Raw genomic sequence first — 12,216 nt, forward strand, 5'->3', positions numbered from 1 at the left:
TCTGTGATGGCAGACTGTGTGGGGAGTGTGGACCCAATTGCAGAGTAAGGAGGACTGCAGTCAAAAATGAAAGTGAGCTTTTTATTTTTGACTGCACAAAATACAACCAAAGCAAAAGGGAGACTAAGATTAAATCAACAAAAACTAAACACAAGGTACCAGAAAACCTGAGACTTGAAACATGACGGATGATGAACATGACGAGGATCTGACGAGGGACAAAGGGACAAACTCACACAATAAAGATACACAAAGGCAAAAGAGAGGGAACGAAACAGAACTAACTAAAAGTAATTAAGAACCAGAAATCTAAATGATTAAACCAGGAAACTAAGTAATACCAGAAAAGGGCTAAGAAACATAAACCGCTACCATCGTAAGAAAACAAGGCCAAAAGTCCAAAGACATAAACGCAGTAACAGACACAGCACCATGACACCCTTAAAGTTATAATTCCGTGTTCATTATTTTGTGAATAAGGAACCAGATTTTTGGAAAATGTTTTATTTTTACATTGAGTCTGATTACATAATATAAGTGTCAACAACAAAGCAGCAGTACATGTTGTGTTGTGAATTTAATCTTAATCTCACTCATGTCATAAAATATACAGTAGTCCAGCGCTAAACATCCAGTACATTCACAACTTTTTACCACAGATATAGAAAGATTTTTAATTAAACCTTGTAACCTTGAACAAATGTCTATACTTCTGGTAACCCCCTGATTTAGTAGTTAATGCTAACCAAAGTAAACATTGGGGGATAAATATTTTTCTTTAACTTGTGAAAAATCAAATCTTTTAAAGCAATTGCTGAACCTTACCTTTCAAGGAGAAAAGTAGTTTGAACTTTGATAAGCGGGTATACCAAAAATGTGTGTACTCACACACAGAGATACACACATTAGCATTTCCACAATGTCACACGCCAAATAAAGTCAGTGATAATGATTCCTCCTCAAGATATAATTTTTCAAGAGAAGCACCAAAAAGTGTTAGTTTGAAGCTGTAGTTTTTGAAGACTTAATAAAAAAAGTCATAAATGATATATTCATTTATATTCATTTTGCAAGAGATTCATTTCAGTTCCCTCTGCAGTTACATGACGGGGTAGCAGGCATCCAGAGCAATGCCACACTGATCATTCTGGTTGCGTGCCATCCGGATGTATCCCTGATCTCCGAAGGAAGTTCCCCAGCTGGAGAGTACAAAATAATGAATTATCAGATAAATGTAATTAAATGTTTTAAAACTTCACATTTTGTTATTGATGTATTAAATCATTCTTATCTTGTTTTTTTGACGTTTTTATTAAAAAAGAAAACAAAAGAAGATAAAACCAGGTCCAGTGGATGATTAAATGCTTGTTCATATGAATTCTAAAAATGAAATGACTTCAGCAGCTGGTACATTTGTTTTTTCATCTTTGAATAAACATTAACAAAACTGTCTTTCTTCCTACTTTTACATCTAACTCAGTATAGTTTATGTTTAAGTATTAACAAAGGACAGGGATGTCATATGAATGGATGTGTCCATTAGTCGAACCTCAGATACAGGAGGAACAATGCATTTTTTTGTCCTAGTCGTGGAACACTTGACCAGCTCTTGGTCTGCAAAGCCGGCAATAAGTTGGACTTGTTCCTGGTGGGTGGTGGGCTTTGCCAGGGCAGCCCTTAGTCACCTATTCTGTTCATAATTTTTATGGACAGAATTCCTAGGCGTACCCAAGTGGCAGAGGGCTTTCACTTGGGTGGTCTCAGAATGTCATCTCTGCTTTTCGCAGATGATGTGGTTCTGTTGGCTTCATCGGGTGATGGCCTCCAGCTCGCCTTGGAATGGTTCGCAGCTGAGTGTGAAGCTTTGGGAATGAGAATCAGCTCCTCCAAATCTGAGGCAATGGTCCTCAGCCAGGAAAGGGGTGGAGTGCCCACTCCGGGTCAGGGACAAGTTCTTGCCCCAAGTGGAGGAGTTCAAGTACTTGTTCACGACTGATGGGAAAAGGGAGTGGGAGATCGACAGATGGATTGGTGCTGCGGCTGAGTGATGCGGACGCTGTATCGGTCTGTTGTGGTAAAGAGAGAGCTGAGTGTAAAAGCAAAGCTCTCAATTTGCTGGTCAGTCTACGTCCCTACCCTCACCTATGGTCACTAGATGTGGGCAGTGACCGAAAGAACGAGATAAAAGAGGCAGAAATGGGCTTCCTCCGAAGGGTGGCTAGCCTCCCTCTTATAGGATGAGAAGTTCAGCCATCCGGGAGGGGCTCAGAGTAGAGCCGCTGCTCCTCCACAACAAAAGGAGCCAGTCGAGGTGGTTCGGGCATCTGACAAGGACGCTACCTGGGTGCCCCCCTGGGTGAGGTGTTCGGGGCATGTCCCACTGGGAGGAGGCCCTGGGGCAGACCCAGGACACTCTGGAGAGATTATATCTCTCGGCTGGCCTGGGAAAACCTTGGTATTCCCAGGCCAGGTCAGTTTTTGCGTGTTGATGATATGTACTTTTTTAAAAAGCCTGACTTCTCTCTTTCACTTCTTATTTGTCTTCTAGAGTCCTCCAGTATGCACCACATTAGTGAACAGATGGTGGAAGACAATAGAGGCCCTGTCCATGAAATCACTTTGTATATAAAAGCCAGATTCAAGAGAAATCAGTGAAAATGTCTCACCTGTTCTTTATGAGCCAGTAGTCTTGTCCATTCAGAGTGCCGTAGCCCACAGCTAACACAGCGTGATTCACATTCTGAGTGCATGATGGGTCATTATACACTCCTGAAATTATAAGAAGAAATGATCAATCTGATTAAAAATTTCTAAGCAGCCATAAATAATAATTTCCAGGAAAACTGAACTCAAATTTGTCTTCTAAAAAACAAAAAAAAACCCTCCTTCATCCGCCAAACATTTTAAAACTGTTTTTCCATTTACTTTGCATCTGATGAGGTGTATCTTACCACTCCTATATAAAATAAACGTGGGCCGCCTAGCATCAATTCCCACTGAAATGGGTCCAATGGTAGCAAGACCCTGCTTCAGAGCGTTCTCGTCCCCTTCAGGCAGACACTGGTAACTGGAGCAGTTGGCAGCACGGGTTGCTGGGTTGTAGTGGCACTGATCATCCTGAAGTTAAAGAAAAAAATGTTAAAGGATCTGATGCAGTCAGGAAAGAACTTCATACACATTAAAAAAAAATCTAAAAATATTCTTGTTTTACAACATACAGGGCTGCCCTAAGGCAGAATTGGGAGGGACACCAACAAATTGAAAATATATTCATTAACTAGGTTTTTGAACTCAGTTAAAATCACTCCTTTAGTCTTGTAGGCTCTCCATTGATTGGACTGCATCTCACTTCTCAAAGGAATAAGTCAGTGGTGTCATAATTTGCACTTCAGGACAAAAATAAACCTAAAGACTGTTGCAAACTACATAGATATTGTCATAATTTCCATGCTTGATATTTTTGGTAAGGATAGTCACTGAGTATTTCACATTACAAAGTTCTTGTTTTGTTTTTGTTTTTTCGTTTTTTTTTTAAATTTTCTTTTGGCTAAATTAAAAACATTGCCACCCCCGCGAGGCTGGAACAGTCTGTTGAATCGTCTCAGAACTGGCCTCCTCCACACAAACAACAGCGAACTACATAAAGCCTGGAGGACAAACATGTTGTCCGCTCCGATTAATTTATTGTTGCTCCAAAGAGACGTTAACAGCTGACCACAGACAAGTGTGAGTGTTGCTGTCTACAGCCTGAAGGATCGGACTCAACTTCTTGCTGGTGTTTATACACCCACCTAGGTGTCTCATACAGGGTTTTGTAAAGCTTGTGTTAGAGTCCTATGTTTAAATTTTTGTAAAAGTTTTGTAAAAGTTGGCTTGTTGGAACAGAATATACTGATTTCAAATTATTTAAACTCTGTTATTAATTGAATATAATATAAAGACGGTATAAACTAGGATTATATTAGGATTTTATTAAAAACATAACATTTCTTAATTAAAAGTTACAAATTGTTTTTATTTCTACACACATTTTAAACTAAGACATGTTTTTCTTTATATAATCATAATATAATCCTAGTTTATGTTTATCTTTATGAGCAAAAAATAACTTTGCTACTGTCTACTCCATTTTTGTTGTAAATAATGAATTTTGATATTTGACCTTCTGTTAACGAAGAAGGAGATACACTTTATTAATCCCATTGGAAATTAGTCCACTGCATTTAATCATTCACTCAGTGAAGCAACCACCAATACAGTGTCCGGGGAGCGGTGTGTAGAGATGCTGAGGAAAGTACCTTTCTTAGGGGTACTTGCTTCTCATATGTTTAATATTTGTATTAATTATATTTGTCCCTACTAACCTGGAGATGGCTGATTAATGAAAGGAGGGTGACAGGGATTGTGATGAATTACTATTTTAACTGAGATTTTGTTTTTGCCTTGGAATTATCACTTAAATAAGTGCTGAATGTTCTTTTAGCACAGAAGTGTGCACATGAGATCACACATGCATGTATGTTTACTTACATGTCCTGTATATGGGTATGAAGCATCAGAGTCAATTCCGTGGTTGTCGATGACATATTGGAAAGCTCGGTCTATGTAGCCTCCGTTGCAGCCTTCGTTACCATATTTGCCAGAACAATCCACCAGGTTTTGGGGACTGAGATCCACCAGCTTTCCTGTTGTCTTGGCTAACTGACCTTCCAGGGCCCCTGCAACACTGAAGGCCCAGCAAGCTCCACAAGCACCCTGAATAAAAAAAAAATTAAATGTCATGCTCATATTCTTAAGTCTTCCTCTAAATGTCCACTTTAAGAGCATAGAAGCACTTTTTATAACTCCAATTCCAAAAATATTGGACCGCTGTGTAAAATGTAAATACAAACAGAATGCAATGATTTTCAAATCCAATATTTCATTTATAGTAGAACATAAAAACTATTTCATACTATTTCATGTCAGATATTAGCTCATTCTACATTTCATGTTAGCAAACGTTGTCTCAAAAAATTTAGGCCACTGACAACCAAAGGCTGGGAAGGCTACAAAGAAACAGCTGGAAGAATACTTTTCAAATAATAAGGTTACTGGCAACAGGTCAGTAACATGATTGGGCATTAAAAACATCTTAGAGAGGCAGAGTTTGTCAGAAGTAAAGACTGTCAGGGGTTCACCAATTTTTTTCACCAAAAACTGCTTATATGAACTGTGAAATATTTTTAGAAGAATGTTCCTCAACATAAAATTGTAAAGACTTTGAACATCTCAATATCCTGTTTTCTAACATACATGATTTATTTTATAATCTTATCATATCATATAAAAAATGCAAAAATATAAATAAATAAATATGCACTGCTTTAAAACAGTGATGATTGCTATGTTCTAGTGTGAATACAGTACAGGTTTATGAGATTTGCAAATTATTGCGTTCTGTTTTTGTTTTTTTTCAACAGTGTTACACCTTTTTTGGGATGTAAAACTATGAAAAAGCATAAAAAAAATAACAAACAAAAAAACCCCAGAGAACTTTCAGGGTTCAGTAAACGAGAGGCAGTCATCTTCTTCGTAGTAGTAAAAGTGGATATGGTGAAATTCTTCTCGTGCAAACATGAACTGATTCTTCTCAGCAGCACTAATACACAAACCCTGATATAAATGACCTCTTTTTTTTACCTGCATCTTGACACTGGTGACATAACCCTTCTCTCTCCAGTCCACAGTGTCTGGTATGCCAGAACCTGATGCCCCTGCAAAGGGAGATGGCGCCCTCTGGATGCCAGTGGGAGGTTTGAGAGTTGCAAAAGACTGCAGGATCTCTTCTTCTGTCTATGAGGAAGAACACAAATTATGGAATGAGACACAAATATCTGTTACAATCAGCCTTTTCTGTCTGAATGCGGAAATTCCAGTTCATTTAATGGATGTAGGATTATTTTGACAGTTTTTTGATGTCGCTTTCAATTAAATAATAAAAAACACTTGACATTTTTAATTCATGAAAATGCTATATTATTATTTAAGTTTTTGTTGATTTTTGCTACAATCATTTTATATGTTCCCAAAGACTGGGAACATTTTAAAATATTTTTTTCCCTCAAACGAATTATTTGTTGATTGCGGATAACCTCTCCAGGACAATAAGAGCCTTTTTAATATTGACTGAATGGAGAGAGCAGTCAAAAAAGAGAACAGTTTCAGTTTGCTGCTCCTGCTGTTGCACGAGATCATATGTAAACAAATAACTACCATTTCAGATTTTCATGAGCACATATTAAAAAAATGCCCTGATAACACTCTTGACAGTATGCAAAATAAAACCAATGTGTTAAAAAAGGTAAACATGTTTCACTGTCCACTTTATATACAGTAATCTGTGTCTGTCCTTTTCAAATCTGATTCCTCTCAGGAATCACATTTGTTTCTTTTGGTATAGATGAAGTCAATAAATAAACAGAATGGACTCAGTTCTGTCTGAATGCTCAAAAACATTCTCCAACAAAGACTAAGGTGAAGCAGGTCACTGACCAGACAACAGTTGAGATTCCAGTATGCAGTCTGAGTGCTTTGGTTATTCATTAAGTTAGCTCAGGAATATACTGTAGGGTCTTGACTGGAGAATAGATCCTAGTCAGCCTGATGATTATTTGAGCTAAGAGGAGAAATCACCTCATTACTCCAGTCAAGTCTCAAAGGCCAGAACCAAAACTCTGCAGCTAATCAGGAAAGAAAGGTTAGAAGAGCCAAAGGGTTAAAGGTAAAGCTTGGTGCTTTACCAGTTAATGTTGCTAATTTACATTCTGCAGAAAGTCAAAGCAAAGGTACCATAATTTATTTTTTGAATATTTGATAGTTTTTTTAAAACTCAGTTTAAGTGTTACCACAGCATATTGAAATGTTATGAATGCTAACTGAATAAATTAAGAGACCTGAGATAAAATTAGCAATGTGAAACTATACATGTGTGCCCCAACATATGTTTAATATTAGCCTGCTTGACTTGTATTTGTTTTTGTTAGAGGTATCTAGCCTGCATTAATTGATAAAGCACCCAAAAGACACTAAATACAAAATATGAAGACACTGAAACATGAAAACTGACACGGAACATAAAGACAGAGAAAGGGGAACTCAGAAAACAAAAATAGGGAAACCAGAAACATGAAGTGCCAGTAATCTGTTATCTATTCATAGCTACTCTTTAAGACAGATCAGCTTTAATTCTGTTGACCTTTTCAACATCATTAATACAATCACCATTAATGAATAAAAAATATCATAAGTCAAAAGCATTAATGAAGCAAGAGAGTGTCTCACCAGGTCTCCCATGTGATTCATGCCCAGTTCATAGGTGTGAAGTCCCATTGAGGCCTCCAAGTTGTGCACGGTAATCATCTTCAGGTTATTCTCCCACAGCTTGCGGCGGTGAGCATCCTCCACCTCACATAAAGAAAGAGCAGATGAGGTGAAAATGCCATATAAGTTAATTATAAGCCTTGTGCAGAGTTTGTACATATATAACACAAAAAAATATTTATTACTACTACTTTTTGTCACATACATCTTTTTTGTAGCTCTTCCCATGTGTCTTCTTCCACAGCTCCCAGTGTGCGTCCAGTGTGGATTCAAACATGGCTGCTGCCCCGGCACACAGGGAGATGAGCAGCAACAGCAGGCCTGCAAACACACAAACATAGACGATGACACGAGAAGACAGGATGTCACCTGACTTTTGATGAGACTGATGCTCACTAACACACTGAGAAAACAACCTGCCTGGCAGAAAGTTCAGGTTTCCAGTCAGAAACAGACCTTAGTTTCATAAAAACCACACATAGAGACTCTGGCACGACACAGGCCAAAATATTTTCAGTGCTGTTTTATATACTAACAAAAAGAAAACAACAAAAAGATGGAGATAGGCGTTTAGTAACTCTAAAGGGTCAAAAGAGGCCACAATTATTTTTCTAGATACATCCATGGTTATTTTTCCCAAATGAAAAGGCATTTTTTTCACAATTTTACTAATTCTCAGAATGGGGACAAAACACACTTGTAAATATTGGTTTACGTCACTTGTTATCAGATTGCTGGCAATAAATCTAAACCAAACTGATCTAGGTCACCTCTGCGTCTCAGAAACAGGGCATAAACATATCAGCATGTACTAGAATCAACAAAAAGGTCTCAAAATACAAAAAGGGAGAGTGTTTGGAAAGTTTTCTTACAATGACTAAGATGAAATATACAAAACTGTAGACATTAAAGTGATTCCACTGAAAACTGCTGTTTGAACTCAGAGTTCAAGCATGTTACCAGGCTGTAATTGGTGCTGATGTTGTCTTCAGGGGTTTTATACCAAGGTGGCTCATTGGCCTCATCTACATAGCAAATAGTGATGTGTCATTCGCAAACGAAATTGCTCTTTGAGCCAACTCTTTGAAGTGAACGAGGCAAGGCGTGTTTTTCTTTTCTTTCTCTCACCCTTTCTCTCGCACTGTTTTTCCGCTTCACTCCGCATGCGAGCCTTGTGCTTGCGCTGAGCAGAGGGGGGAGGGGCGGTAGTTAAACTCGCAGTAGCACAGGAACAGAGCGGGAGGGCAAGAGAGCCAAGGACAACAACGTCACATCAGAAAGGTACAGTGATGGGAATAACGGCGCTACAAGTAACGGCGTTACTTTTTTCAGTAACGAGTAATCTAACTAATTACTGTTCCTATCGTTACAACGCCGTTACAGTTACTAACAAGAAAATGCGGTCCGTTACTATTTTTCAACAAACAGACGGTTGAAGCTGTGTTCAGCTTAGCATCTTATATCAGTTGCACGGAAGCAGCTGTAAGTAATCTGGGCGATACAGCTTTAAGCAGCTGCGCACGCTCCCGCGGACGGTAATCATGATCACTGTCTAGCACAACACCTGGAGCTAAGGGGGCAAAACAATGGCATGAGTGCTGCTGTTTGACTGAGGAAGAATAAAGTAGTCGTGGTAAGCCAATCACACGGCCACTTAAAGACAAAGCAACAAGGTGATATATACCAGTTTTTAAATTGTGTTGATAGGCCATGTAAAACCAGAGTCATGATAAACAATATATACGTGTGTTTTTTCCTCAATAGTTTCGTCACGTTTACTGTCTAAGGACAGCGCTAGCAAGCACGCTCTGCTTATGAGCAAAAAATAAAAAAACAAAACAAAAAATAGGGGAAGTTTTAGGAGTGACGCGGAGAGAGAGAGATAGAGGGAGTTTTGAGATGTGAGAGATTAGTGACGTTTAGCGTGTTTGGGGTGTGTAGTTAATGTGTTGTCTGGTGTAGTTAGTGTGTAGTGTTGTGGATAGTTTTGTGTTGTGTGTCAGAACAATGAGGCGACTGTTTTTTTTTTTGGAATGGCACAAATAATTTGTGTGGCATCTTATTGAATGCAGAACAGCTGATTGTTCTGTAAATAGTTTGAAATGGTTATTTAAAAAAATCAATGTAAAAGGTAAATGGATGCAAATAACTTTGTTGTTTGCAAAACTTGTGCATAGGATTTTAAAATTGACAATTTATATTTCCATTTAAAGTTATGAAATATGATTCATTAAACATGTTTGCGATTGTTAAAAAATATAACTTTTTCTTCTCTGATTTTATGTTCTTTGTCTGATTTTAGATCAATTGTGTTAATACAGTATGTCAAAATGAAAACATAACTGTAAATTCAGACACATGAGGTTGTGCTGAAAAGGATGATAGCAAACAAGGTAAAGTAAATCGTTTTTAAAGGTGAAATGTGGAGGGAAAATCAAAAGTAGTTAAAAAATGGCCAATTATACCCTGGACCCCAGAGGGTTATATGTTTTTTTTTTTGTTTTTTTGTTTTTTTTAAGTAATGCAATAGTTACTTTTCAAGTATTTAATTACTTTGAGAATATTGTAACTCAGTTACTAACTCAGTTACTTTTTTGAAGAAGTAACTAGTAACTATAATTAATTACTTTTTCAAAGTAACTTGCCCAACACTGGAAAGGTATAGTAACCATCCACAATTTTCAGTTGTGGATGATAAAGGATTCAGAAAGTTTATTCATGCAGACCTATATGACAGAGAATGTGGATCTTTTTGTTTTGCATATTTTAATCTAGATTTAATTGTGTTGTGGTTTGCGGTGTTTTGTGTTGTTTCACTTTAAAGCTGAAAGTTTAAATAGTTAAAAGTTGAAATGTAAATAGTTGTTCTTTTGTATTATATGATTTATTGATTACATTTTATGTGGAGTGAATAAACAAAAGTATATTTACGGTGGCCCCAAAACACGTGCAAACTCAAAACACAACAGAAGTGCTCCAGGATGCTAGGCACAGTGTTGAGCTTTTGTTACCTACACATGCCAAGAAGTACCAACGACTGGATTTGGTGTGCAACAGGTAAATGAACATTTTTTTTAAATTATTTGACTATATATGAGTGCTTGTGTATAAATACACAAACAATACACATATGCTTTCAATTGTGTAATTTAAGTGATCTAGATATCTCTGTTTTGGAAGTTCAGTTAACGCTAGAAATGTGTTTTGGAGTTTGTAAATGCTTCAGAGTTTTTACATGCTTTTTGGAGTTTGTACAAGCTTTGTCTCCAAGGACCACCATTTATATTTATATGTAAATATATAAATAAATAAAACCACATTGTTGTTTTTTTAATTACTAATTTCTTTTGTGCATGATTTTATATTGTTGTTGATAATAAATGAATTAAAGCAACAAAACAACCTGAAGAGTCGATTGGGAGCTGAAAGAGCCGGGTTTTTTTTTTTTAGTGAGGCGAGCCGAAAGAGCCGGTTCTCTAAAAAGAGCCGGAATTCTCATCACTAATAGCAAAAGTCACTTTAAAAAAAAACAACTTTTTGCACAGATCACTGTGTCTTTAGGGTCACTGTGTTAAGATGAGTCTCAAGTATCACATCCACATATTTAAGGCTGTGCAAGTTTTCAAAATGACTCCACAGTCACAAGACCTGAAGTGAAACTTATGAAAACGCAAAAAGTACAGCGATGAATATGAAGCTCCACCTCTTATACCTGGTACAGTTCTCAACTGGGAAGAGGACCCTCTTCAAACAATACCGGTACATACAATACCCTCAGTGTATAACCTTAATTTAATATGATATATATAATATTTTTTAACGAGAATTTATAACTCATCAGGCTTCTCATACTAATGTATGCGATTTAAAGCAATTTAAGTAAGCCATCTACTCCGTTTGTACTTGGAGTTTTACCCAAAAGTGACTTTGACTGGCTCTTTTTTCCGCTTCGCTTTGTTGTCAGTTTCATAAATACAAATACAAAAACGAAGAATTCCGGTTTTATATTACTTTTAAATTGTTTTACTAAACAAATGCTACAGCGTAGTTGTACAACACAGCCTTCATTTCTATGGTGTAATTACATAAGAATATACTAAACATACACCGAGTGTGTTTGGACAATTTCTTTCTTTCTTTCTTTTTTATTTTTACAATTATTAAACATTATAGAAACACTTTACTTCACTGTCATGACATTATAACAAGGTTACAATGTATTTCGATCGTTGAACACACCTGCAGCCTGAACAAAGAAAAGTCTTTGAAAGCTACAAAAACGAAAGTAAACTAAATTATGAAGCGTTTTATGGGGCGATGTCCGCCTTTTTGTTTTACCAGCGATTAATATTTCTACTAAAGCTGTTAAAGTATTACTGGAAAGTGTTTCACTTGCCTTGATTAGTCGGACTCATCTTTGCTGCGCGGAAATTCAGTCTGACTGCGTTTCCTTGTTGCTATTATTTAAGAACGAAGTGTCACATGTTCTCTCGCAGTTCTTCCTCTTTCGAAAGTAAAAGCTACACCGTTTTCCTCACAGTGCAGGAAAGGAATAGTTGAACGCATAAGATATGAAACAGAAGGTAAACAAAAAACACTTATTCAGAGGTTTTCTCAAAAATTGAACCACACAATTGCACACTTTCGGAAAGTATGACAAGTACACACACTCAGCATTTTATGCACATTAAAAGTGTCTTACTTCCCACATTTAGCCTTTTCATTACACCCTATGAGCAATCAAGTTTTTTTTAGTTTTAATTTATTAAGTTATTTATCTTTAGTTCAGTGTAGTTGGGTTTATTTCCAGATTGGGGTTTCCTCGTTATTATTTTATGTTTTAGTTTAGCTTCT

General features: G+C 37.0%; 1 protein-coding gene across 1 annotated transcript; it reads right to left on the reverse strand.

Annotated features, from left to right (window-relative positions):
* Positions 1 to 67: 67 nt before the first annotated feature.
* On the reverse strand, positions 68 to 11,887 carry LOC309717449 (cathepsin S-like). Its single transcript, XM_082552039.1, has 8 exons — positions 11,759 to 11,887; positions 7,568 to 7,683; positions 7,324 to 7,446; positions 5,683 to 5,835; positions 4,531 to 4,755; positions 2,952 to 3,117; positions 2,667 to 2,769; positions 68 to 1,199 (listed from the first exon to the last, which is right to left on the reverse strand). Exons 1-8 carry the CDS (start codon positions 11,775 to 11,777, stop codon positions 1,100 to 1,102), a joined length of 1,005 nt encoding a protein of 334 aa, XP_082408165.1. The 5' UTR covers positions 11,778 to 11,887; the 3' UTR covers positions 68 to 1,099.
* Positions 11,888 to 12,216: the final 329 nt, after the last annotated feature.

Source organism: Aulonocara stuartgranti (assembly GCF_965226115.1).
Source record: "Aulonocara stuartgranti genome assembly, chromosome: 11".
In the NCBI taxonomy this organism is placed as follows: domain Eukaryota; kingdom Metazoa; phylum Chordata; class Actinopteri; order Cichliformes; family Cichlidae; genus Aulonocara; species Aulonocara stuartgranti.

What these genes read in the sequence shown, in the direction of transcription:
- LOC309717449 (XM_082552039.1), bottom strand. An exon ending in TGAATCACATGGGAGACCTG is followed by an intron (nt 5,836 to 7,323) that starts GTGAGACACTCT and finishes TCTTCCTCATAG; the next exon opens with ACAGAAGAAGAGATCCTGCA. An exon ending in CATACCCATATACAGGACAT is followed by an intron (nt 3,118 to 4,530) that starts GTAAGTAAACAT and finishes CTTTAACTTCAG; the next exon opens with GATGATCAGTGCCACTACAA.